Source organism: Sus scrofa, chromosome 4 (genome assembly GCF_000003025.6).
Source record: "Sus scrofa isolate TJ Tabasco breed Duroc chromosome 4, Sscrofa11.1, whole genome shotgun sequence".
In the NCBI taxonomy this organism is placed as follows: Eukaryota; Metazoa; Chordata; class Mammalia; order Artiodactyla; family Suidae; genus Sus; species Sus scrofa.
In genome coordinates, this window is record NC_010446.5 from 93097684 (window position 1) to 93123595 (window position 25912).

General features: G+C 46.3%; 1 protein-coding gene across 14 annotated transcripts in view; it reads left to right on the top strand.

Moving 5' to 3' along the window:
* ARHGEF11 (Rho guanine nucleotide exchange factor 11) overlaps positions 1-25912 on the top strand; it is a 115224-nt gene that overhangs the window by 52151 nt on the left and 37161 nt on the right. For 5 of the 14 annotated variants that reach the window (XM_021089647.1, XM_021089639.1, XM_021089642.1 and 2 more), the window contains exons 2-10: positions 6801-6833; positions 7985-7999; positions 8330-8418; positions 9940-10038; positions 13880-13929; positions 14715-14772; positions 15855-16033; positions 17939-18010; positions 24616-24735. In XM_021089647.1, the coding sequence (XP_020945306.1) occupies positions 6801-6833; positions 7985-7999; positions 8330-8418; positions 9940-10038; positions 13880-13929; positions 14715-14772; positions 15855-16033; positions 17939-18010; positions 24616-24735 (715 nt within the window). The remainder of the gene's footprint in view (positions 1-6800; positions 6834-7984; positions 8000-8329; positions 8419-9939; positions 10039-13879; positions 13930-14714; positions 14773-15854; positions 16034-17938; positions 18011-24615; positions 24736-25912) is intronic. The other 9 variants (XM_021089644.1, XM_021089650.1, XM_021089652.1 and 6 more) reach the window with 4 other exon arrangements.

The following is a 25912-nucleotide window of genomic DNA, read 5'->3' on the forward strand; positions in this document are numbered from 1 at the left end:
ATTTGTATCATATTCTATTAGCAAGGGTTGTCTGCAGATAGGCCTCTTTTCTTTACTCGGGAGATGTACAGTGTTTCCAGTCTCAGACTGTAGGGAAACTTCTACCCAGAGGCAGAATCCTTGCAAAGTTAGGGTGCCAGGAGGCTGCTTAAAGCTCCACCCTGGTAGATAAGAGAAACCAGACCAGTAAGACTAGGTCAGGGTTCAGTGAAGGTGGACTTTTATCTAGAACCGAAGTTCTGGCAGGGTAGCTCTTTCCTGGTTTACTGCTCCTCACTTTTTTTTTTTCCGCCAATTCTAGGGCCACTCCTGCGGCATATGGAGGTTCCCAGGCTAGGGGTCGAATTGGAACTGTAGCCACCAGCCTGCGCCGGAGCCACAGCCACATGGGATCCAAGCCATGTCTGTGACCTACACCATGGCTCACAGCAATGCTGGATCCTTAACCCACTGAGCAAGGCCAGGGATCGAACCCACGACCTCATGGTTCCTAGTTGGATTCATTAACCACTGAGCCACGACAGGAACTCCAACTGCTCCTCACTTTAGGGAGGGATTTAAGAACATTACTTTGCCCCAGACTCAAAAGACCTAGTTCAGCCCATGTATAGTGTGCTTTTTATATCTATCATATGTGCTTTATATGTCTTTATATACCTATATTGAATGTATGTATTATGTATCTATCTCTTATGTATGTATCATGTCACATGGGTGTACACATGTGAGATGCAGCTGCCTGTGTGTGTGTGTGTGTGTGTGTGTGTGTGTGTGTAAAAGGAAAAAGAGAAAGTCCAATAAAGACCAGTTACCCACATATGGCCATAGGTCATATAACATTGTATTTAGGAGCACAGACCTTGAAGTCAGACCAACTTTATGTGCATTTTAACTCCGCTTAACCTCTCTTTTCACTCATCTGAGGATGGAGATGTGTGCTACCTACCTCACCAGGCTCTTGTGATGATTACATGAGATAATGTAAGTCACATGTGTAGCGCGGTACCCGGTCAGTAGTGAGAACTTAATAATTATTATCTCAGGAGTTCCCGTCGTGGCTCAGAAAAACGAATCACCCTAGTATCCATGAGGACACGGGTTCAGTCCCTGGCCTCGCCCAGCGGGTCGGGGACCCAGCATTGCCATGAGCTATGGTATAACTTGCAGATGTGGCTTGGATCTGGTGTTGCTGTGGCTTGTGGTGTAAGCCAGCAGCTGTAGCTCTGATTTGACCCCTAGCCTGGGAACCTCCATGTGCCATGGGTGCGGCCCTAAAAATAAATAAATAAATAAATAAATAAATAAATAAAATCTCAGGAGCAGGGATATTCTAAGCCTTTTCCTCCTTCACACATTTGTAGTGGAGGGGGATGAGTTGACCAGGAACCTCCCATTGAAGGGGCTGATACCACCTGCTTGTCACTGTGTGTGAGACTAAAGCCCCAGTGGTTCCAAAACTTCTGCCTTTTCAAGGGAAACCAGAAACCTATATTTCTTTTTAATGTGAAATTACCTGATTTTCAACATTTGTAACAACTGATTTGAAGTACTCACACACACACAAATACCACACATTGGCCAGTGGAAGGGCTCTGTGGGCTGGTTACCACTCTTCAGCTTTGCCTTTTTCTTGCTTCATCACACACCCTCTAGGCCAGGCTGAGGATGCTGTTTCACCACGTTTTTACAGAGTGCCTATTCTGTGCCTGCTGCTGGAGGGCTTACCGGGAAGGATCACAACCTTTGCCCTCTGGCCGAGAGGCGGGACTAACACACCAGGTGATAGGGAGCAGTGTGTGAGGGAGGAGCTTTTGTGCGACAGTGTGGGCCACGTGGTAAAGGAAAGGATGAGGAAGTGGAAGATTTCTGTGACCTGATCGTGGGATTTCTTTGAGGATATATTAAATGAAAAAAGCAAAATGTTAAAGATGTAGGAGCTACTACCTGTTGTGAAAGTAAGAAAGGGAAATAGGAATGTTTATATGTATTGGCTTAGTTTTTCCAAGAAGAAACACAAAGAAAACCAAAAACAAATGAAGATGGTTACTTACAGAGGAGTGGGATGAAGGGACAGGGATGTTTCTTCTCAGTGTACCCTTTAAATTGCATGTTGAGTTTTCAGCCATGTAAATGTTTGACAGATTCACAAAAAATTCAAATAAGCCTGAAAAATCAAACCCTAGAATTTAGTGCAAATATAAAAAGAAACCTAAATGCATTTCAAATTGATAATATAAAAAAGAATTAATCCAAAGTAACTTACACGCCCAGCATTGGCTGTGTACCTTTAGTGGGGTATAGCCCAAGGACAAAAAGAATTGCAGGGAAACTCTGGACTTTACGTAGAAAGTTTGATGCTACCAGTGTTATTGGTGTGGTAACCCTAGAAACAATCTTATAGAGCAAATGAGTAAATATATTACTGTTGTTTGTGAAAAAGGTTCTCACTGTGGGAAAAGGAAGATAAAATAAGGAATTGGGGAAGATGACGAATCATGCTGTACTGTTGGAGTCAAACGAAATTTCATCGTGAACTCACAATTTCTTAGTCATTCCTAACTCTGTCCGTTGAAAGGGCCTAAAAGCGGTAACACCTTAGCAGCAACGAGCACCTAGCATCCAGATCTTGTTTCTAAATACATTTCCTACTAAAAGGAACCAGGGTACCTTAGAGAAATGTTTGAGTCCAGTTCTGGCATAGGGAAAGTACAAGGTAAGCCTAGAGTATTTTTTTGTGTGTTCCAGAAAGCAAGGATGCACTCTAAGACAGATGGTGACACTTTAAAAGGATACAGGAGCTGGCTTGTACAAGCTCCCATCAGCCAAATCAGGACAATTTTAACATTTTTTTAAAAGCAGTAATGGATTATAATGCATTGGGGGAAAAAATTCCTAAGTTCATAGCACTACTTCAAAAAAGGGATAAAATGGCAAGATTTCCTGCTAATAGATGTAGAAGGCATGATAGAATTAGCAGAGTGCCATTTTGCAAGCACCAGTGCAAGAAGTGTTCCGGCAGTAGTCATCAGTGGATAGAAATCTTATTGGATGACTAGCATTTGGGCAAGATATTTATACAGTCTCCAAATATCTTCCCACAGATTTCCTTTTAATTCGAAAGAGAAAATACACTTACCATTGAAAAAAAATAGCTGGCCTGAACTCTTCCAGAAAAGTGGGCAGGTTGGGGAGGAGGATTGGGTACTCTAGATTAAATGAATCTAAAAGCCATGAGTGGAGTTCCCGTCATGGCTCAGGGGCTAACGAATCCAACTAGGAACCATGAGATTGCGGGTTCAATCCCTGGCCTTGCTCAGTGGGTTAAGGATCCGGTGTTGCCGTGAGCTGTGGTGTGGGTTGCAGATGCAGCTTGGATCTGGTGTAGGCTGGTGGCTACAGCTCCAATTAGACCCCTAGCCCGGGAATCTCCATATGCCATGGTGCGGCCCTAGAAAAGGCAAAAAGACAAAAAATAAAATAAAAGCCATGAGTAAATGCAGTTCTAAGATCTATGATTGGATCATGGATTGAGGCAGTTGGGGAACAACTTTGTAGGAGATTCATGAAACAACTGAGGAAATTTGAATATGGACTCTCTATTAGATAATATAATTGTATCAGAGTTAAACTCAGTGGGTGTGCTGATAGCATTGTGGTTATAGAGAATTCCAAGGGCCTTGGGGGACACATGCTCAGATATTTAGGAGGAAAATGTCACAATGTCTGCAACTTTCAAATGGGAAAAAGTGTCTAATCATAGAAAGAAAAATGTGACAAATGTTAATTGATGAATCTAGATGAATCTAGATGAAGGTGTTCATCATGCTACTCCTTCAACTTTAATAGAGGTTGGAAATTTTTCTCAAAAAATATTAGAGGAAAAGAAATGCAAGCTGTAGTGTCCCAGGAAGCCTTCCCGGAATCAATGCCACTTGACCGGAGTCTTGAAAAAGGAATAAGAAGGGATGGAGAGAAGGGAGGACAGAGGCCATATGAAGGCAGAGGTGAGAATGAGCGCAGCACCTTTTAGGATCTGGCAGAGGTAGGAAGAAGTGTACAAGTAATAAGAGGGAATTGGAAAGGTACTTGGATCCATTTGATGAAAGGCCTTTAATACCAGGTGATTGCACATACATCTAATCACATGGATAGTAAGAAGGGAAATCATGGGTTCTCAATTGGGGGGCCCAAAGAAATAGTGTTTGGGAAAGTTAGTCTGTTGTGGTAGAATGCTGGACGGATGGGAGAGTGAAAACAAGAGGTTTGTTTTTTTTTCCCCAGCATCCAGGCTTGAGGCAGTGGGTTATGTGGCTTAAAGTGATAGATATCAATGATAATACAAAGAAAGGAGCAACTCTGGGAAAGCATAAGAGGACTTACCAGGCTCCATAACTGACTGACTAAATAAGAGGGTTACTGAGAAGTTGGATCAGAAGATCCGTGTCGGCGATGCCATTTAGAGAGCCACAAATTTGGGGGAGAAACTTCTGTATTCTCCTGAGCCTTCTCTATACCCCTCAGGTGTGTATCTATTAGAGTAATACTTAGGCTGTAATCCACCTTGCCCTCCACTGTCCCTGCCCTAGCCTGTGATTTTTTTTTTTTTTTTAAGAGGAACTTTCAGTGGCTGCTGAAATGATCCTTGGCTATGCCCCTAACAGTCCTCTACAGCCAGGTACATGAACCTTGGCTTCATATACCATCAGTTATGTTGAACAGCTCCCAAACCAGGTTAAATGCAAACCCAAACTAGGTTAAGTTACCAGAGACCGCTCCTTCTAGGCTTTAGTATGGGCATAGGAAACCAGTTTCCTACAGAGCCAAGCAGAACAAGGCAAGGAAGAGGCCCAAGCTGTCCCAAGATAGAATGGACTTTCTCCTGGAGTAATGAGAGAGGAGTTTAAGCCTATTATGGGTAACCCGGTGGTGGGGTGTTGTGGATGCAGCCAAAGACAGTAGATGAGGAGCTGCGATTAAAAGACCTTTAAACGTCTATTCTGAGACTCCTTTACTGATGGGGGTGGGGTGGGGTGGGGTGGGGAGAGCTCTTGCCACTCAGTGTTTGCACTAAAGTTTTGTGCATTTGCTAGTCACCTGCAAGTGACCGTGTCTCATTCAGTTTTGAACCCCCTAGTGCCTGAAGCAGCCCTGTGCAGCAGGACTTTGTGCAGTGATGGCAGTGTTTCATTCTGCACTGGCCTGTACAGTAGCCATCAACCAACCGTATGTAGCCACTAGCCATAAAACAACTGAGAAACTGAGTTTTAAATTTAAATATCTACGTGTGGCTAGTGGCTGTTGTATTAGATAGCTAGCACATGTCTAGATTCTAGTACTCTTTTTTTTTTTCCAGTTTTACTGAGATGTAGTTGGCATACAGTGTTGCCTAAGTTTAAGATGTGCAGCATAATGACATGCATGTATTGCAAAATGATTACCACCGTAAGTTTAGTTATATCACCCATAGATTCTAGAACATTTATTAAATGGCGAACTAAGTTGACGCTTTACCTTGGATGAGGAGGCGGGGGGCTGGGGGTGGGCAGGGCATGATGAAATCTGAGCACCAAAAGTTGTAGCTTCTGAATTCTACGTTCTTGGAGTTCCCATCGTGGCGCAGTGGTTAACGAACCCGACTAGGAACCATGAGGTTGCGGGTTCGGTCCCTGCCCTTGCTCAGTGGGTTAACGATCCGGCGTTGCCGTGAGCTGTGGTGTAGGTTGCAGACGCGGCTTGGATCCCACGCTGCTGTGGCTCTGGCGTAGGCTGGTGGCTACAGCTCCGATTCGACCCCTAGCCTGGGAACCTCCATATGCCGTGAGAGCGGCCCAAGAAAATGGCAAAAAGACAAAAAAAAAAAAAAAAAAAAAAAAATGAATTCTACGTTCTTGACTGGCTGATAGAATGGGAACGCTAGGGAGCAGAGTAGCAAGAAGGAACAGTATGGGCAAAAGCAGGCGCTGGAAACCACATCGAGTGAAAGGACAGTGAAGGGCAGGGACCAAAAATAGGATGAAGGAGTTCCCATTCTGGCTCAGTGGTAATGAACCTGACTAGTGTCCACAAGGGTTCGGGTTCGATCCCTGTCCCTACTCAGTTGCCATGAGCTGCGGTGTAGGTCGCAGACGTGGCTCAGACTCTGCGTTGCTTTGGTGGAGGCCGGCAGCTACAGTTCCCCTAGCCTGGGAACTTCCATATGCCGCAGGTATGGCTCTTTAAAAGAAAAAAAAAAGTAGGATGGAGCACTTAACTGTGTCAGACACCAGGGACGCTGACCATCAAGACTACCTGACTTCATGGACTTTACAGCCTAGTCTGCATAGCCCTACAGACAAGCAGACAAGCAGGTCCGTTGGTTGGTCGTGCTGCAGTAGGGATAGGTCCTGGGAGCTGTGGAAGCCTGGCGGGGGGGCAGGGGGGGCTGGGGGAGGTTGGGGAGGGAGGGAAGCGCTGACTGGCATCAGGCAGTACTTCCTGTTCAAGGCTATGGCTAATAGCCTCACTTGAAGATAGGGTGACCTTTCTCCCGGGGACAATGGGGAAGCTCTGAAAGGTTTTAAACAGCAAAATAGTGCAGGTAAATTTGCGTTTTATTAAGATGGCCATACTGCATTGTGGCCAGTTTCCACCCTTGGGTCCTTCTTAGCTCAGTTGTGGCTTTTCTTTTGAACCGTCTCCAGTGTCTTGTCTGGTTTATGTCTTGTTTTGTTTTTCTTCCTTTCTTCCTCCTTTCCTGCGTCGTTCTCTCCTGGGCCCCACGCTCTCTTCTTCCTTGATGTCCTTCTCTCTCTGATCCAAAGATCAGCCAGTAAAAAGCAGTCTCACCTGTCCAGGTAAGTGGGGTGCCAGGGTGAAAGGGGAAGAAGACCCTCCCTTTAAATCTACAAGTTATTTATTTGTACTTTATAATACTTATTATTTGAATAGTTAGTACCTTTACAGGACTCAGAATTTAAATGGTACAAACAAGAATATAATGAAACGATTCCATCCCTTTGTCCCAGCACAGTTTCCTTCTTTAGAGGTAGCCAGTGGTATAAGTTTCTTTTGTACCCATCCAGAGGTATTTTAGATATTTTTTGTATGTGTAAACAAACATATAAGCAAATCATTTCCTTCTCTCCTATTGTCTGCTTAATTCTGCATCTTGCTTTTTTCACTCAACAACATGTCTTAGAGACCATTCCTTATCATATATAAAGAGCCTACTCATTTTTTTATGTGACTGAATACCATGTCAGTATATTGATATAATGCAGTTTATTTACGCAGTCACCCATTGTGAACACTTGGATTCTTTGCTGTGGTTTGCCGCTGCCCACGGTGCTTCCATGCAGACCCTTCTACATAGTCATTCCATAGATATGAGGAGCTGATGCCCTTTGGAGGGGGAGCAACTGTTGATTAGGAACTGGCAGCCCATAGGCTTTTCTAAGAAGGAGAGGCACAGCACTGGTCTGGGCTTCTGTTCTTGCAGGGGCCCTATTAAAGAGAGCGAGTGATAAGCCTTCTGGTTTGGTGATGTGTGGTACCTTGAGGTTTTAGGGCCTTATAGTTTCTAAGCAGGGTGCCTTAGCCGCCTGTAGGAAGGGGCTTGGAATACTGCCATCAAACCGACCAGATTCCTGTTCTCCTGTGGCACACACAAAATGAACAGAATTTCAGAGGCCTGAGCCATTGTTGTACCTCTTCCGTCTAGAAAAGTGTCTAAGTTGCCAATTACTCAACAGGTAAAGGTGCCAGTTACTCAACTGAAGGCCTCGTTACCCTAGGAGAGGGCCCAAGGGACAAAGCTCAGTGAGGGAGATTGTGCTACAGCCAGTGCAGTGCTCTGCTGTGTCCCTGTGGGCTTCTGTGTGTTTTGACCCACCCTTGCAGTCTCCCCCTCCTTGCAAATCATCGCCTAAAACTAACTAGCTGTTTGTTTTTCTCCTGTCTTTTTCTCGCATTCATTTTCTCTGCTGCCTCCGTTCTGTTCCATCAGCCCCATTGCAGCCTGGTAAGACCCACCAAGCGTGTGTATTTGTGCACACCCTGTTCTTGCTATTGTCTCTTTGTCTCCTGACTCCAGGATGGGCTATTTCCCTTCACGCCTTGCTGGGTATTAAAGAGATCATGCTTGCCCTGCCAGCCTAGGAGTCCAGATAGGTGGTATTGCCAGTGGGGTAGATGTGGCTCATCTCCCACTAGATTGAGCGGGTTACAGGGTGAGAGGGTCAGTCTCTCGTTACCCAAGACCTAGGGCCCCTTTTCACAGAGCTTCCTTCTCCTGCAAGGCTGGTCGCTCTCTGCCCAGTTCACTGATGTGCTTTTCTTGCTCTTTCTCCAGGTTAAGTAGCCTGTCTTTGGGAGATTCAGCACCCGAACGCAAGTCCCCTTCCCACCACCGCCAACCCTCTGACACCTCTGAGACAGCAGGTAAGCACCTTCTCAGGCATTAACACATGGACACAGGCGTGTTAGCCCACATAGATCTGCAGAGCGCAGATGTTAAACAGCTTAACCTTTATATTGAACTCGTATCGTGTTATATGTTTTGTACAAATTGCCCGCTTCAGTCCTTTTATCAATGGTAGAAAGCGGACTTTTATTATCCCTATTTTATAGATGAGGAAGCTGAGACCCAGATGGGTTAAGAAATTTACCAAGTGTGCAAGCTTGTCGGAGACAAAACCAGGACCTGAAACCAGAAGGGGCTTAATTCTAGAACTCGTGCTTTATCCGTTACGGGAAACAGTCACACATATATACCTACATACACGCACGATGTCGCGTACACACCCACAGGGATGGAGACCGTTGGGAGTTACAGTTATTTTTCTTTTTCTTTTTTGCTTTTTAGGGCCGCACCCATGGCATAAGGAAGTTCCCAGGCTAGGGGTCGAATCAGAGCTGTAGCCGCCAGCCTACACCATAGCCACAGCAACGCAGGATCTGAGCCCATCTGCAACCTGCACCACAGCTCAAGGACAATGCTGGATCCCTGACTCACTGAGCGAGGCCAGGGATCAAACCCATATCCTCCCAGACACTGGTCGGATTCGTTTCTGCTGCACCACAACAGGAACTCCTAGCCTTTCTTTCTTTTTTCCTACGGTCTGCATATGGTTGTACATGTGACAGAAGGGGTTTTCTCTTGTCATTTATCCTTCCCTGGATTTGGCAAGGGGCCAGCCCTGAGTCACCCCACATGACTTAGCCAACTTCTCAGAGAGTCAACAAGCACTGGTGTCCCTCCTGCTGAATTCATTGGACATAATTTGATGGAAAACTTCCAGTCTCATTTAGGCTTCAATCACAGGGCTGTTTCTCTGTAATATTAGTTTTTTGTTTTTTGTTTTCTCTTTTTTAATGGCTGCACCTGTGGCATATGGAAGTGCCTAGGCTAGGGATTGAATTGGAGCTGCAGCTGAAGCCTAAGCCACAGCCAACAAATCTGAGCCACATCTGGGGCCAGCGCTGCAGCTTGTGGCAACCCTGAATCCTTAACCCACTGAACGAGGCCAGGGACTGAACCTGCATCCTCATAGAGACAATGTCAGTAGATTCCTAACCTGCTGAGCCACAGTGGGAACTCCCTGTGATATTAGTCTTCAGCCTGGAGTTGGCTATGCTCCTTCTTTGGTCAGTCTCATCCAAACAGACCTAAAAAAACAGACACACAAGAGAGACAGACATCTCAGCGCCTCAGAGAAGGGAATTTCTTGTATAGAATACAAAGTTGATGAGAGGGTTTTGTCGATCACTGAGAAAAGCATGCAGTGCAGTAGTGTGTTTGGACAGGATAGATAGGTCTGGGGAATCTGGTTCAGTCTGGAAAGGCTTCTTGGAAGAAGAAACGCACCGGGTTTTTCCTGGGTTGGTCTTGGCTCGTGTGCACTAACTTTGCAATGACAGTTCCTACCCAACCCCTTCTTTCTCCTTCTTACCTCTCACCAGGTCTTGTTCAACGCTGTGTCATCATCCAAAAGGACCAGCATGGCTTTGGCTTCACAGTCAGTGGGGATCGCATCGTTCTGGTGCAGTCTGTGCGGCCCGGTGAGTGTTGTGTCCCTGCCACCTGTGTTCGTACAAAGCCATCATGTGTGTGACAGTGCCGTAGGCTCAGAGAACTTGTGTGTGCTTTCCCTACAGGCCCGGGCGTCCTGGGGCATAAATGAATTACTCTAGAACTGGTTCCACAGGGTGTCTCAGGAGGTCTCCACAATGCTGAGCCTCCAGGCAGAATTTCAGGCTCACAGGAGGCTTGTTTCCCCTGTGGAAAGTGTGAAACTGCCAGAATAGCCCTCAGGTCATCAGGCAGGCACCTGATTGCCCTCCAGGGGAGCCCTTCTTCCTGGGTCAGAAGATGCTGTGGAGAAATCCAAGACCCCCTCTTCACACTCACCTTCACGTGACCTTGCTCAGTGCGCTGTGGTGGTCACGTTGGTGCTCACAGTTGTTCACAGTTATGTTCACGGTTGAGCCAGGCCCAGTGGTCCCAAACGTATTTGCAAGTACCGTGAACACTAAGTAATAAATGACCAAAAGATGCGTGTTGGACAACACCCAGGAGGAAAGGGCGTTTGGAAGTTTGTGTTACGAAGCGTAGTCGTTTCCCTCTGATCGGTCTGGGAAGCCTTCTGAGAAGAAAGTGGGATTTCAGGGGTGGTTGGAAAGATGGAAATGGAAAACACACTGGCAGGATGGGGATTTGGTGCGAAGGGAGTAGAGAGTGGGAGGGCATTGCAGGCAAATCAGTCGAGGAACCGTCTATGTGTGAAAAAGCTTCGGATGTTTCAAAGCACCGTCATATGTCACATGGTAGAGTCATTGCTGTTAAGTGACCCAGAGTGAAGAAGACGGTCAGGAAGGACATGGGAGTGGGGGAGAGTGTGGGACAAGTATCCCTAAGAGCAGTAAACTTCACCGTAGCGCATGGGATTGGGCCTGGCAGGTGGCACATCACAGGCTTGAAGAAGAGTAGAAGGAAAGAGTCGGGAGCTGGCCCGCGTTTCCCCACCAAGTACGGGGCAAAACAGGAAGGAGATAGACTTTCCATAGTTTGGGACAAATATTTGGGATTTATTTATGGGAAAGGTGAAAGGAGAATTTCAGATTTATGAACAAAATGGGGTGTGAGTATCATACAAGGCTGTAAATAGTCATAGCTTCTTTATGTTTGTGAATTATCAGTGGGTGTTTCATTTTTCACATCCTAGGGTAGAACTCCAATAAGATACTTTTATTCGTTGCTTCCGTGTTCTGTCAAGGTTCCTGGACTAGGATGAGCCCGAGCGAGTGGGACCGCCAGTAACTTAGACTTTGCTTGATACAGAAAGTATGGGGATCCCCTCTGGTGAAGTGTGAGTTCATCACCCCTCCAGTTCTTTCTCCTCTGAGGCCTGAGCAGAGTCAGACTAGAGAGGAAAGAACAAAAAGATGGCTTGCAGTAAAATAGGAGTTTTGGAAAATGTGTGTGTGTGTGTGTGTGTGTGTGTGTTTTGGGCAGGAGAGAGGAAGAGACTTCATTTGGATTGGCATCGAAATCACAAGAGTAACAAAGCAGTTGTTATCTTTTCCAGATTTGGGGTTTCTCAGCTCACTAGTTCTCAAAGCGTGGTCCATGTCCTGCCTCCATCAGATTACCTAGGCCCTAGGACGACTGAAATCTTCTTTCCTGGGCCCAGTCCCAGAGGTGCCAAGTCCCTTTCTGGCAAGGGTCCAAGAAATATGCTTTTTAACAAATCCTCCTGGTGATTCTCCTGTTTACTGAAGCCTAGAACCTCTGCTCTAATTCCTTTACTCTGAAGAGTTCGTTTTGAATCACTCAGTTACGAGACGTTGTCTCACGTGTTTCATACAGTCAGGCAAGCTGTGCTTTCCTCTCCACCTTTAGTTTGTAGATGACCATGGAAGAGAGTTTTCGAGCTACTCACAAGTACTCTTCCATAAATAGCAGATGAGGGGCGTCTTGGTCCGAATACTGAAAAGCCAAATTGGAGTGTCGTCATCACTGTAATTTCTCTCTTGAGACTGGAAACATCTAGATGTGCTTTGTGGGAGTTTTGTTTTGATCAGATGAATGTAACTTACAGATTTAATGATCATCTTGGGGCACATTTACAAAAGACATAATTTTAATGTTTCTCATGAACTTATTTCAACATTCGTGTTTCCTATGCTTCCTGGGTATAACTTAAACGAGGAGTCTAGTTTATTTAAAACGGCATTTGGCTCTCCTTATCTGTAAGTTTTGCAACTGAGAATTCCACATCCACGGGTTCAACCAACTGCAGATTGAAGTTTCCATCTGCAGTTGGCTGAATCCACAGAAGAGAAACCCGTGGCTGTGTACTATGTCATTTCAAGTAAGGGACTTGAGCGTCTGCAGATTTTGGTGTCCATGTGGTCCTAGAACCAATCGCCACTGGATACCGAGGGATGACTGTACCTGGTGGTCAAAACCACTGCAGCTCGAGCTGAGTGGTTCCTCACCTGGAACAGTTGAGATGTGTTCTGAAAACCTCTCGGTCACAAATCAGAAGCTCTTAACTGAGTCCACTTGTCAAGGAGAAACTAAATAGTCTAAAGCAATTTTTTAAGAGAAAATAAAGCAATTTTCATTATCACCTCTTTTTTTTTTTGTCTTTTTAGGGCCGCACCCGCAGCATATGAGGTTCCCAGGCTAGGGGTGAAATCAGAGCTGTAGCCACCGGCCTACACCAGAGCCACAGCATCTGCCAGATCCGAGCCACATCTGTGACCTACATCACAGCTCATGGCAATGCTGGATCCTTAACCCACTGAGCGAGGCCAGGGATCAAACCCACGTCCTCATGGATACTAGCCGGGTTTGTTAACTGCTGAGCCATGCCAAGAACTCTCATTATCGCTTTTAATCATATGAGCCCCCAGAATATCTTTACAGGCCTCTCAGGACTTAGGGGCCACGGTTTGAAAATTCTTGCTGCAGTAGCCTTTATGTGAAATGGTTGTGTCTCCATTACCTGAATGTATTATAGGTATGGATATTGTGTCTGACTGAGGAATGCTTTTTCTCCTTAATTTTGTAAAATATAAGGCATATAAATTCAAAAAACAAAAGAAGAAAACCCACAATCCTTATACTTCTCTTAAAATGATTATTAATTCTTAAAAATGATTATTACTTTAATAATTTTATTTAATACAGTGGATTTGTTCTTCCCACTGTATAATAAAAGTGACTTTTTTCTTTTTCAGCTCGCCTGGTGGCATAAGGAAGTTTCCCGGCTAGGGATCGAAACCAAGCCACAGCTGCAGCAATGCCAGATCATTAACCCACTGTGCCCCAGTGGGAACTTTGAAATAACTCTTATTTGTCCTTGGAATACATCTGGACGTGTTCAAATAAAGTACACGTGTAGTTCCCATTGTGGCACATTGGGTTAAAAATCTGACTGCAGCAGCTTGGGTTGCTGCGGAGGCGTGGGTTCCATCCCCAGCCCAGCACAGTGGGTTGAAGGATCTGGCATTGCTGCAGCTGCAGCGTAGGTTGCAGCTTTGGCTCGGATTCAATCCCTGGCCCAGAAACTTGCATATGCCGCGGGTACTGCCATTAAAAACAAAAAAAAAAAACAAAACCAAAAAAACAAAAAAACACAGGCACTCTCCCCAGAGCCTGGTCTGGAAGATAGAGCAGGAGCTGTGACCTTGTACAGTCCACTCTAGCTCAAAGGTAGTTATGTCGCTGAAGCAGAATAGCGGACTAGGATGTACACCCAGCATTTGAGGGACTTAACCCAGAGAGGCGAGAAGAAATTTGTGGGGGAAGGTGATCTGACAGGGTCTTTGGTGTAGATTCAGCGACCTCTGGAAAAGTTGTGGGGCTCTGCTGACCAGGTCTTCTTCCTCACAGGAGGTGCAGCCATGAAAGCCGGTGTGAAAGAGGGCGACCGGATCATCAAGGTGAGTGACCTCCCACTCTGCCCTCAGCCAGAGGAGGGGGTGCGCTGTCACTCTGCCCTTGGCCCATCCCGCACACTTCTGTTTTGATGCTAGCTGCTGTCAGCCACTGAGGAGGGGGTGGTACCGTGAGGGTGAGTGGTATCCTGTGACAGTGTGGGCACTGAGATAGCTGCGTTCCGTATTCTAGGCCCCTCCTGGCTCTGACAAAGCTTCTGTGACAGGTTTTACTGTTCCCATTTCGAAAATGATGAAAGGATTAGGAGGGAGAGATTGAGACTAGTCAAGGCTCCACCGCCCTTGGATTCTCAGGTTGAGATTCCTCCATACAGCGCCCCCTTGAGGTCCCTGCCTCTGTTGTAACCTGTCTGCCTCATTCATTCAGTGCTTTCTTCTGCCATTCGGAGTCCTTGAAGCATCAGGGAAACCTTAGATGAGACTCCTCAGCCCTCCGGTGAGGAGGAAGCACACTCCTGAGCTGCCATGGATACAGGCTAATAGTTGGAAAAGGATATACAAAAATAACAATAATAAAAAATAATGAAAGAATGAACAGTTGAATGAATGGAGCTGCAGGTTTTATCCCTGAAAACTTACATGTGAGGTGGGAAGGGAGACCATTTGGCAGATGTGAACGGGAGCCAATTCCCAATGTGAATCTGAATAAACAAGTGAGCAGAGGGAGCTAAAGTGCATTGGGAAATGGCTCCCTCAGGGGGTGGCATTTGACCTAGGAGAAGCATCCCCTGGGTTTCCACTATTCAGTAATGTCATTTGTCCCCCAACAGGTGAATGGCACCATGGTGACCAATAGCTCACACCTGGAGGTGGTGAAGCTTATCAAGTGTGAGTTGGAGAGCACTGACAATGAAAGAAAATACGGGGGCAGATGGGCTGGGAGGACGGGACGGGGGGGAAAGCAGGCCTGTGGACCTGGGGAACTTTTTTTTGTAGACAAGTGAGGCGACCAGAGTCACGTCTTTTTTTTTTTTTTTTTTTTTTTTTTGGCTTTTTGCTATTTCTTTGGGCCGCTCCCGTGGCATATGGAGGTTCCCAGGCTAGGGGTCGAATTGGAGCTGTAGCCACTGGCCTATGCCAGAGCCACAGCAACATGGGATCCAAGCCGCGTCTGCAGCCTACACCACAGCTCATGGCAACGCCGGATCGTTAACCCACTGAGCAAGGGCAGGGACCGAACCCGAAACCTCATGGTTCCTAGTTGGATTCGTTAACCACTGCGCCACGACGGGAACTCCCAGAGTCACGTCTTTAATCTTGGCGTGGTCATCTTAGACTACCGCAGCGCCCTACTGTCATCTTAGGCGGAAGCACTGTTAGTCTCCCATCAGACTTCTTTATTTTCCCACCCATCTCTGCAATGCATTTAGAGCACATTCCCTTGAGACCAGGTCTCACTCAAGTACCACTCCTTCCCCTCTCCCAGGCCCAGGAAACAGGGACTGAGTGGGCGGCTCCCAGATAGTTACTTGGGGGATTTTGTTTGTGGTCTCTGCCTGAGGAGACGGAAGGAAGGGATACTTGTGTTGATGCAGGATAGAAGGACCAGAATTAGAGAATAGGTAGGGCATCAAAAGTGAGGAGAACTTGGAGTTTTCTGCTGTGGCGCAGTGGGATCAGCGGTGTCTCTGCAGCGCCAGGACGCAGGTTCGATTCCCTGCCCAGCACAGTGGGTTAAGAATCCGACGTTGCCCATAGCTGTGGTGTAGGTTGCAACTGTGGTTTGGATCCGATCCCTGGCCCGGAAACTCCATATGCCACGGGGTGGCCAAAAAAGAAAAAAAAAAAAAAGTGAAGAGAACTTTACAGAATTATAAGGTTAAAGAAGGGAAGGAAGACGCCCCGCTGTATCTTGAAAGTCTGCCGTCCAGAACAAACCACTTAAGACGCCTCCCTTTGTCTTCCTGCAGCTGGTGCCTATGTTGCTCTGACCCTCCTGGGCTCTTCGCCCTCATCCGTTGGTGTCTCTGGGCTCCAGCAGGACCCGGCCCCAGCAGGAGCTCCCCGAGTCACCCCTGTGGTTCCGCCACCACCTCCTCCTCCACCTCTGCCACCTCCGCAGCGCATCACAGGACCAAAACCTCTGCAGGTAATGGTCCTCCTGTGCTTCTCCTCATCCTGGGGTCCCTTTGAAGAGCTCCCCATGGGGATGAAAGCAGGTTAAACTGAATGGCTGGTAGGAAGAGACAAGTCAGAGAGCTATATGAAGGCTATCACGAAGTGGAACAAAATGAGAGCTGCGTTAAAACCGTGTTCCAAGCCTTAGCGTCCTCTTCCCATGTAAGTGCATTTGCGGTTTTTATCAGACAGCAGCAGGCAGTGTGTTTCCCGAGTGTGGATGACTCTCAGAAGGCCCTTTGAGAGTGCTCCTCCCCATCAGGGAGAGGGTGCACACTCCAGGCACGGTCAGAGGCCTGTAAGGGCTGTTGCCGGTCACTGTTAGAGGGGCATGGCGTGAGTCAAGGAGTAATGGAAAGGCTTCCTGCGGAAATAAGGCTGCTTGAGGAATGGTAAATGGAGCCCAGGAGTTCTCGTTGTGGTCCAGCGGAAATGAATCTGACTCGTATCCTTGAAGTTGCGGGTTCGATCCCTGGCTTCGCTCAGTGGGTTAAGGATCTGGCGTTGCCATGAGCTGTGGTGTAGGTAGCAGACATGGCTCAGATCCTGCATTGCTGTGGCTGTGGTGTAGGCTGACAGCTACAGTTCTGATTCGACCCGTAGCCTGGGAACCTCCGTATTCTGTGGGTGTGGCCCTCAAAAGACAAAAAATAAATAAAAAAAATTAAAAAATGGAGCCCAATCAGAAGGCAGAGAGAGTCAGGAAAGGACAGCAATAGGAAGGGAGCCCCAGGACCAGGGAAAAGCTGCGTGAAGAGTTAAAAGAGGACAAGAGGCAGACACAAGTAGACAGTGGGGTTTTCTGGTTGGAAAGAAGACTGAGCAGCAAGTCCTGGGAGACTTTAGAGAGCGGCTTGATATCAGAGGTGATTACCGCCAGGGTCTCTAGGAAGTTAGGAATGAAATCAAAATAAGATTTTTATGGAGAGTTCCTGTTGTGGCTCAGCAGGTTAAAAACCCAACTAGGATCCATGAGGACACGGGTCCAATCACTGGCTTCGCTCAGTGGGTTAAGGATCCAGCGTTGCCATGACCTGTGGTGTAGGTCGCAGACGTGGCTCAGATCTGGCATTTGCTGTGGCTGTGGCATAGGCCTGCAGCTATAGCCCCGATTCAGCCCTTAGCCTGGGAACCTCCATATGCTGCAGTTGTCGCTGAAAAAGAAAAAGAAAAAAAAAAAGGAGTTCCCGATGTGGCGCAGTGGTTAACGAATCCGACTAGGAACCATGAGGTTGCGGGTTCGGTCCCTGCCCTTGCTCAGTGGGTTAACGATCCGGCATTGCCGTGAGCTGTGGTGTAGGTTGCAGACGGGGCTCGGATCCCGCGTTGCTGTGGCTCTGGCGTAGGCCAGTGGCTACAGCTCCGATTCGACCCCTAGCCTGGGAATCTCCATATGCCGCGGAAGCGGCCCAAGAAATAGCAAAAAGACAAAGAAAAAAAAAAAGGAGTTCCTGTCGTGGCTCAGTGGTTAACGAATCCGACTAGGAACCATGAGGTTGCGGGTTCAATCCCTGGCCTCACTCAGTGGGTGAAGGATCCGGCGTTGCTGTGAGCTGTAGTGTAGGTCATAGACATGGCTTGGATCCTGCGTTGCTGTGGCTGTGGTGTAGGCTGGTGGCTGCAGCTCCAATTAGACTCCTGCAGCATATGGAACCTCCATATGCTTCAGGAGCAGCCCAAGATATGGCAAAAAGACAAAAAAAAAAAAAAAAAATTATGTTTACTGAATTCCAGTGAGATAGTGAGTGTTATACAAAACATTCTTAGGATGCAGGCTCTATTCTCATGCTTTCCTTGCCCAGGAATCCGCAAGTCAAAAAGAATAAAGCTATTGACCTGGTCCCCAACTCACTACTGTCATATTTTCCTTTCCCAGGATCCCGAATTTCAAAAACACGCCACCCAGATCCTTAGGAATATGCTGAGGCAGGAGGAGAAAGAGTTACAGGTAAGGTCCCTGCTGAGAGTAGTCTGACCATTGCCTTAATGGAATAATACTTTATCAGAGCAAGCTACCAATGTGTACAACTTAATTTGCAGGCCATAGCCTATCACAGTAAAACCTTAAAAAGTCAAACTTGGAGTTCCCATTGTGGCTCAGCAGGTTAGGAATCTGACTTGTGTCCATGAGGATTCGCGTTCAATCCCTGGCCTCTCTTCGTGGGTTAAGGATCTGGCATTGTCGCAAGCTGCAGCTAGGTCACAGATGTGGCTGGGATCCAGTTTTACCATGGCTGTGGTGTAGGCTGGTAGCTACAGCTCTGATTTGACCCCTGGCCTGGGAACTTCCATATGCCACAGGTGCGGCCCTAAAAAACAAAAAGGAAAAAAAAGTGAAACTTTAGGACTCCTCAAGAATTGTCATAGGCCAGTGAGATTTGTTAAAGCAGAATTGGACTGATAGACTGTATATTGTCCAATAGAATGAACGGAATGATAGAGCTCATGGGTGATAGATTAGAATGGTGAGTATGTAGACCACATGCAAGCACGTGATGAGACAAGTAACATAAAATGAAGGAATGTTAGAACTGAGAAAAATCGGTTGGAATTGATCTTGCAGGTTTCTGGGAAAGGAAGAGTAGGAGGGAAGGAAAGTGAGGATGGGGGACTGGTGAATGCTGGGCTGGGCTGATGGAAGGGGGGTGCAGTGTTGTGGAGGGGCTAGAGGGAAGGGAATGATGCAGGGAGAACAAAAAGAAAGTAAATTTGGCTGGAAGGGAATAACCAGATTCCTATAATGGCCATGGCTTACAGTGGGCTCCTCACCCCTTCGTTTCTGTCTTTTTTTTTTTTTTTTTTTTTTTTTTTTGTCTTTTTGTCTTTTCTAGACCCGAACCCACGGCATATGGATGTTCCCAGACTAGGGGTCCAGTCAGAACTGTAGCTACCAGCCGATGCCAGAGCCACAGCAACGCGGGACCTGAGCCATGTCTGTGACCTACACCACAGCTCACAGCAATGCCAGATCTTCAACCCACTGAGCAAGGCCAGGGATTGAACCCGCAACTTCATGGTTCCTAGTTGGATTCATTAACCACTGTGCCACGATGGGAACTCCTTTGGGGGTTTTTTTTGTTTGTTTTTTTGTCTTTCACCCCTTCATTTCAATTCAGGAAATTTCTGTTAGGTGCCCACTGAACATGAAGCGTTGTTTCAGTTCCTATGGTATACAGAGATTAAGAAGATTAGACAGCTCTTGCCATCACCATGTTTCCAATCTCATGGGAAAATTCATATCACAATAGGAAAGAGAGCAGGAGGAACAAAGAGCTTGAAACAAGAGAACAAAGAAGAGAGCAGTTAATTAATAATGGGAAATGTGGGGCAAACTTCACTGAGAGGATTGGATTTCAGCTGGGCCTTGAAGAACAGGACTTCAGTAGGCAAAAGAGATGGAGAAGAGAATGCTAGTGAATGGACAGCAGAGGTCAAAGGCCCCAAGACATGGAAATGCACTCATTTATTTAACAAACACTGAGTTCCTACTGTGTGCTGGGTACTGTGTGTGTTGCAGTGGAGCCAGGGACCAGTGCTCGGGACAAAGGTTAGAATGGTTATAAAGATAAGTAAGAGATGAATCTTTCCTTTCAGGAATTTATAATCCAGTAGAATACCAATGGATGAATGAAGATAGAGTTATATTATATTATAGGTGCTGATGCTTATATTTTGATGTTATAGAATAATCAAGATATGTGGTATTGGTATAAGGTTAGACCTGTAGATCAACAGAATGGAATTCAGGGTCCAAAAATTAACCCGTGCATCTGTGGTCAATTGGTTCGTGACAAGGTGTCAAGATAGTTGCGTGAAGAAAGAACAGTCATCAACAAATGGTTCTGGGACAACTGGTATCTGTAATGCAAAGAATGAATTTGGGCTCTTACCTCGCACAGTAAATAAAATTTAGCACAAAATGGATCAAAAGCTTAAATGTAAAAGCTAAAACTATTTTTTAAAACCTCAAAACTCAGAGTTCCTATTGTGGCATAGCAGGTTAAGAACTAGACTAGTATCCATGAGGATGCAGGTTCAATCCCTGGCCTTGCTCAGTGGGTTAAGGATCTGGTGTTGCCGCAGCTGTGGTGTGGGTTGCAGAAGCGGCTCAGATCCTGCGTGGCTGTGGCTGTGGCATAGGCTGGCAGCTGCAGCTCCTATTCTACCCCTAGCCTAGAAACTTCATATGCCGAAGGTGCAGCCCTAAAAAGAAAAGGAAAAAAAAAACTGTAAAACTCTTTAGAAGGAAACACGTAAATCTTCATGACCTTGGATTAGGCAGTGGTTTCTTAGATACGACACCAGAATTACAAACAACCAAAAAAAAAAAAAAGGATAAATTAAACTTTATCAAAATTAAAAACTTGTGTGTCAAAGAACATTATTGAGAGAATGAAAAGATGACCACACAGTAGGAGAAAATATTTGCAGCTCATATGTAACAGACATTTATAGCTCAGTGCCATTTTAAAGTTGGCAAAAAGGAATTCCCTTTGTGGCACAGCAGAAATGAATCTGACTAGTATCCTGAGATGTGGGTTCTATCCCTGGCCTCGCTCAGTGCATTTAGGATCCAGCTTTGCCATGAACTTGGTGTAGGCTGGCAATGGCAGCTCCAATTCGACCCCTGGCCTAGGAACTTCCATACGCCATGGGGCGGCTCTAAAAAAATTTTTTTTAATTAAAAATAAAAATAAAAGTTGGCAAAAGATTTGAACAGACAGTTTAATAACGAAGACGTACAGGGAGATCCTGTCATGATTTAGTGGTTAACGAACCTGACTAGAATCCATGAGGATGCGGGTTCGATTCCTGGCCTCATTCAGTGGGTTAAGGATTCAGCCTTGCCGTGAGCTGTTGTGTAGGTCACAGACACAGCTCAGAACCTGCGTTGCTGTGACTGTGGTGTAGGCTGGTGGCTACAGCTCCAAATTCAACCCCTAGCCTGGGAAACTCTTACATGCCACAGGTGCGGCCCTAAAAAGCAAAAAAAAAAAAAGAAAGAAAGAAAGAAGAAGACATACAGATGACCAATAAGCACATGAAAAGGTGCTCACCATCATGAGTCATTAGGGAGAGGCTACCCAAAACTACAAGAGGCCGCTTTACACCTACAAGGATGACTAGAGCCAAAATAACAGTTATTTGGTGAGAATATAGAGAAATACTTGTTTACATTTTCTCTATGTTCTCTATCCTAATCTGCTCCCACCATTGATAGTGAAAGTATAAAATAGTGCAGCCAGTTTGGCAGTTGTTCAAAATATTAAACCCAGAGATAGGATCTGTCAGTTCCACTCCTAAGTATCTACCCAAGAGAGTTCCACACATAAAGCTGGTACATGAACATTTGTAATAGCATTGATTAATAGCATAATAGCCAAAAAGTGGCAACAACTCAGATTTCCATCCACCGGTGACTAGATAAACAAATTGTATCCTTAAAATATGATATTATTCAGCCATAAAAAGGATTGAACTACTGATGCATGCTTTAACATGGAAGAACCCTGAAAACATACTAAGCGAAAGAAACCAGACTCAAAAGGCCACATAGCGTATAATTCCATTTATATGGAAGTCCAGAATAGCTAAATCCATGAAGACAGAAAGTATATTAATGATTGCCGAGGGGTGGAGGAGGGGAGAAGTTGGGAGTGACTGCTTTCTTGTTGGGCTGATGGAAACGTTCTGGAATTAGATAGTGGGGTGGTTGTACAACACAGTGAATATGCTAAAACCCACTGAATTGTATACTTTAGAATGGTAACGTTTATGTTACGTGAATTATACGTAATTTAAAAAAAAAAAAATTCAATGCCATTAAAGCCCAAAAGAAAGAAGATTTCATTATGCAGTGATCATCTGGAATTGGGTTTGGTCTGTTTCACTCTGGAAAGTGCTCTGGAGACAGTGGGAACTGATCAAAGGATTTGAGTAGGGGCGTGATCCTATCTTCAAGTCAGCGTTCTTTAAAAAAGTATGTTACGTGGATTGACACAAGGAAACCATCTCAGAGGCTGTTGCAGTAGATGAGAAACAATGACAGACTTAACAAGAACAGTAGGCGTAAGAACAGAAAGATGGGGATGGCAATGGGAGACACCTCAGGGATGAGCTCGATAGAACTTATGGACTGGAAGGGGAGGTAAAGGAGAAGAGAGAAAAGTTAGCCCCAAGGTTGGGTGCCCAGATAGATGGTGCTGCCATGGATGGAGTGAAACGGAGGAGAGGAGCAGGGTTTAGGAGGAAAAAATGAAGGTCAGCTTAGGATGTCCTGAGTTTAAGGTGCCCAGGAGACATCGAGATACAATAACTATCCACCAGGCCTATGGAGATAACCAGAATGAACCTCAGGAAAAAAGACTGGGTTGAAAGAGAGTCTCAGGTAGTCTCAGCATAAAGCTGGTCATTTTAAACTGGTGACCTGATGGCATTACCCTGCAGAGAAGAAGAAAGAGCTGAGGGTGGAATTTTGAACTTCCGTGCTTCTGGAGCACACTACACCAGCCTCTGACATCACACCAGCTGCTGTTAAATTTGTATTTTAATTATTTATTTGTCATCCTCTATTGGACTGGGCTCCATAAAGGCCAAGACCGTCCTGTATTTGCATATTTCTCCTGCTTAGCTGGTCCAGGGCCTGGCATGTATCAGTTCTCTGTAAATGTGGAGCGGAGAGCTCGCTTAGATTTAAGAGAGGAGGCAGGCATAAAGCTGCAGTCAGGGGAGCGGTGTGAGGCCACACAAGATGGTGTCGAGTTAAGAAGTCAAAAGATGGGGGGCTCTTCTACCCCCTCCCAGCAACCCTGGGAGCTGTCTGCATTCCTTTACTAAAGACTTTGCTTGCTTGCAAAAAAGAAAAAAAGTCTAAAGATGATAGTGTTTTTGAGGAGATGGGTATTTAAAGAAATCTGGAGGAGCTCCCATCGTGGCTCAGTGGTTAACAAATCTGACTAGGAACCATGAGGTTGCGGGTTCGATCCCTGCCCTTGCTCAGTGGATTAACAATCCACCGTTGCCGTGAGCTGTGATGTAGGTTGCAGACGCGGCTCAGATCCCGAGTTGCTGTGGCTCTGGCGTAGGCCAGTGGATACAGCTCCGATTAGACCTCTAGCCTGGGAACCTCCATATGCCACAGGAGCGGCCCTAGAAAAGGCAAAAAGACAAAAAAATAAAAGTAAATAAAGAAGTCTAGAGAGATGGGACTATGAAGAGACCATTGGATTTGACCATTAGGTCCTTTCCCTCCTTGGCAGAGTGAGGCGATAGAGGAGCTGTATATGTTGGTGAGTGGCTGGAAAGCTAGGAAGCTGAGCTCTACACATAGACCCTGGTTAGAAACATGGCTGTGCGAGAGAGGAGAAAAGACTGAAGAAGGCTTGAAGAATAATCAGAGTTGATAGCAAGAGTTTGGGTGTAGTGGTTTGTTTGTTTTAAGACAGGGAACTTGAGCATTTTTGTAAGATGAGGGAAAGGAGCCATCGGAAAAGGTGATATGAGAACACCGCCCAGGAAGAGCCCGCGGCAGTTGGAGGCATTTACTTTGTTGAAGGTTTAGATAGTTTCTCTTCCGAGACAGAAGGAAAGGATGGAGGCAGATGCTTTGAAATGGTTTAAAGAGGATGTTGTCTGTAGAGACAGAAGGGGGCTTGAGAGGCATGGAGCAGAACTAACAGTAAGTATGAGGGTTTGGGAGTAGGGGGTCAGGTAGCAGGGGGCGCCCAGCTGAGCTTGGAGGAAAATGTGTCTGTTGAATTACTTGACCTGCCAGCTTCATTGAGCATTTCCTTTGGTAGTAAAATAATAATAGCTGCCGTACAGTCAGTCACGTCATCATGCACCAGTCGTCGTACTTAGCACTTTACAGACAGTTTCTCATTCAGGCCATAGAGCCGTCCCTGGAGGCAGGTACCATCATCTCCATTTTATCAATGAGGACGTAGTAAAGCTTGCCCAGGTCTACACAGCTAGTAAGTGGAGGTGCCAGAGTTCGGAGCCAGGCATCCCCGACTGCAGAGCTCAAGCTCGGAACACATGCTGCGTTCTGCCGCATGCTGCGAGGATGCAGATTAGTGTCAGGGGGGTCCCCGGCTACAGGGCTGGGCACAGGGGTGCTGGCTGCCCTGGTCCTCGCTTCTTCCTTGTCTCCTGCAGTTCTCTCATTGCGTGTGTGTTTCCTCCTTAGCGCTTTTGTGTGTGTGCGGGTCTGGCCAATCACTTAAATCTCTGACCTGGGGTAGCAGTCGAGGGAGACCTCATTTTGCACATAGGCCTTAGGAACAGGTCAGATTAGGACAGGCCTTTGTGTTGTGTCTTCTCTCTCCAGTTGCCTCATGTGTTCTGTTTCTCATGTGTTCCGTTTATACCTCTTTCCGCTCCTGAGTGAAGGTGACACAACACGCATCTCCTCGGAGGCAGAGATGTCCTTTCTCTCGTCTTTGTGTTGGGATAACTGCCTGCCCTTTCCCCACTGGTGAGTCGTCCATTCTCTACTAACCACTCCTCTGCCTTTTGCCTCCCTCCCTGTCGTCCTCGCCCCCCCACCCCCAGCGAATCTGTGAGGTGTATAGCCGGAACCCCGCCAGCCTGCTGGAAGAGCAGATCGAAGGCGCCCGGCGGCGAGTCACTCAGTTACAGCTGAAGATCCAGCAGGAGACTGGTGGCTTAGTGGTGAGTGATGGTAGGCACAGCTCTAGGAGGGAGAATGAGGGAGAGAGCTAGGACAAAGGCCTCCCAAGTCATATAGGCCCCCCAGGCTGAGCTAGTGAGTGTTTTGTGTTTTACAAAGCAGCAGAGGGCAACAGTTCTTTATTTAGCACCACAGAGACTGATCACTGTCCTGACCCTTGGGACCCATAAAAAGAAGTAGCCTGTCCTACCCTCCAACAGCTTAGAGCTGCCATGGAAAGAAATAAATATGCAATAAATCAGACTGTCAGCCTTCATCTCCTAATGATCCGTCCTCATAGCTGATGTATATTCTGACACTGATTTTACTTGGTATTCATCTGGTGGCTTTTCCCACCACCTCTCCCTCCAGTAATGGGTCTTTCAAAGAAATAAGAGCACTTTTAAAAGTCTCATTTAAAGCCTAGGGAGTTCCCATTGTGGCTTAGCGGTAGCGAACCCAACTAGTAAACATGAGGATATAGGTTTGATCCCTGGCTCCGCTCGGTGGGTTAGGGATCTGGCATGGCTGTGACTGTGGTATAGACTGGCAGCTATAGCTCCAATTTGACCCCTAGCTTGGGAACTTCTACATGTTGTAGGTATGGCCCTAAAAAGCAAAATCAATCAATCAGCCTAAGTGAAGGATCCCCAGTCAGTTGAGAGGGATCTAGAGCAGCAGTGTACCCACACTTTGTGGGACATCCCAGAGAGGAGACCCTTCCTTATCTGTCCCAGTCAGGCACTTGACTGTGTGGGCCTTACTTCTCTCCATCAGGCCTTCATTCTTTGAGTAAATAAGAAGTGACTCTCCAAAAACTTTAGGATCTCCAAGAATAATATTTGCCAAAGCCAACAGAAATTATTTGAGGATTATCTACTTTCTTTTTCAGGACATCCAGATCAAAAAAAAAAAGTCAGGGAAACAGCCTAATCAGATTTAAACTGTTCTATTTTCTGAAGGACTTCTCAGTATCACATGGTCAATAGGAGCTCAGGTTCAGGACTTAGACCATCTGTGTTCACGTCCCAGCTGTAGTGCTCACCAGCTCCAAGACTCTGGGGCAGGATCTGCCTGCTGGTGTTATTGTCAGAATTAAAGGAGGCCCTCAGCACATGGGCCAGTGCATGTTTGCTGTTGCTGCTGCCTCTGTGTTCACGTGCTCTGTTAAGTGGTGAG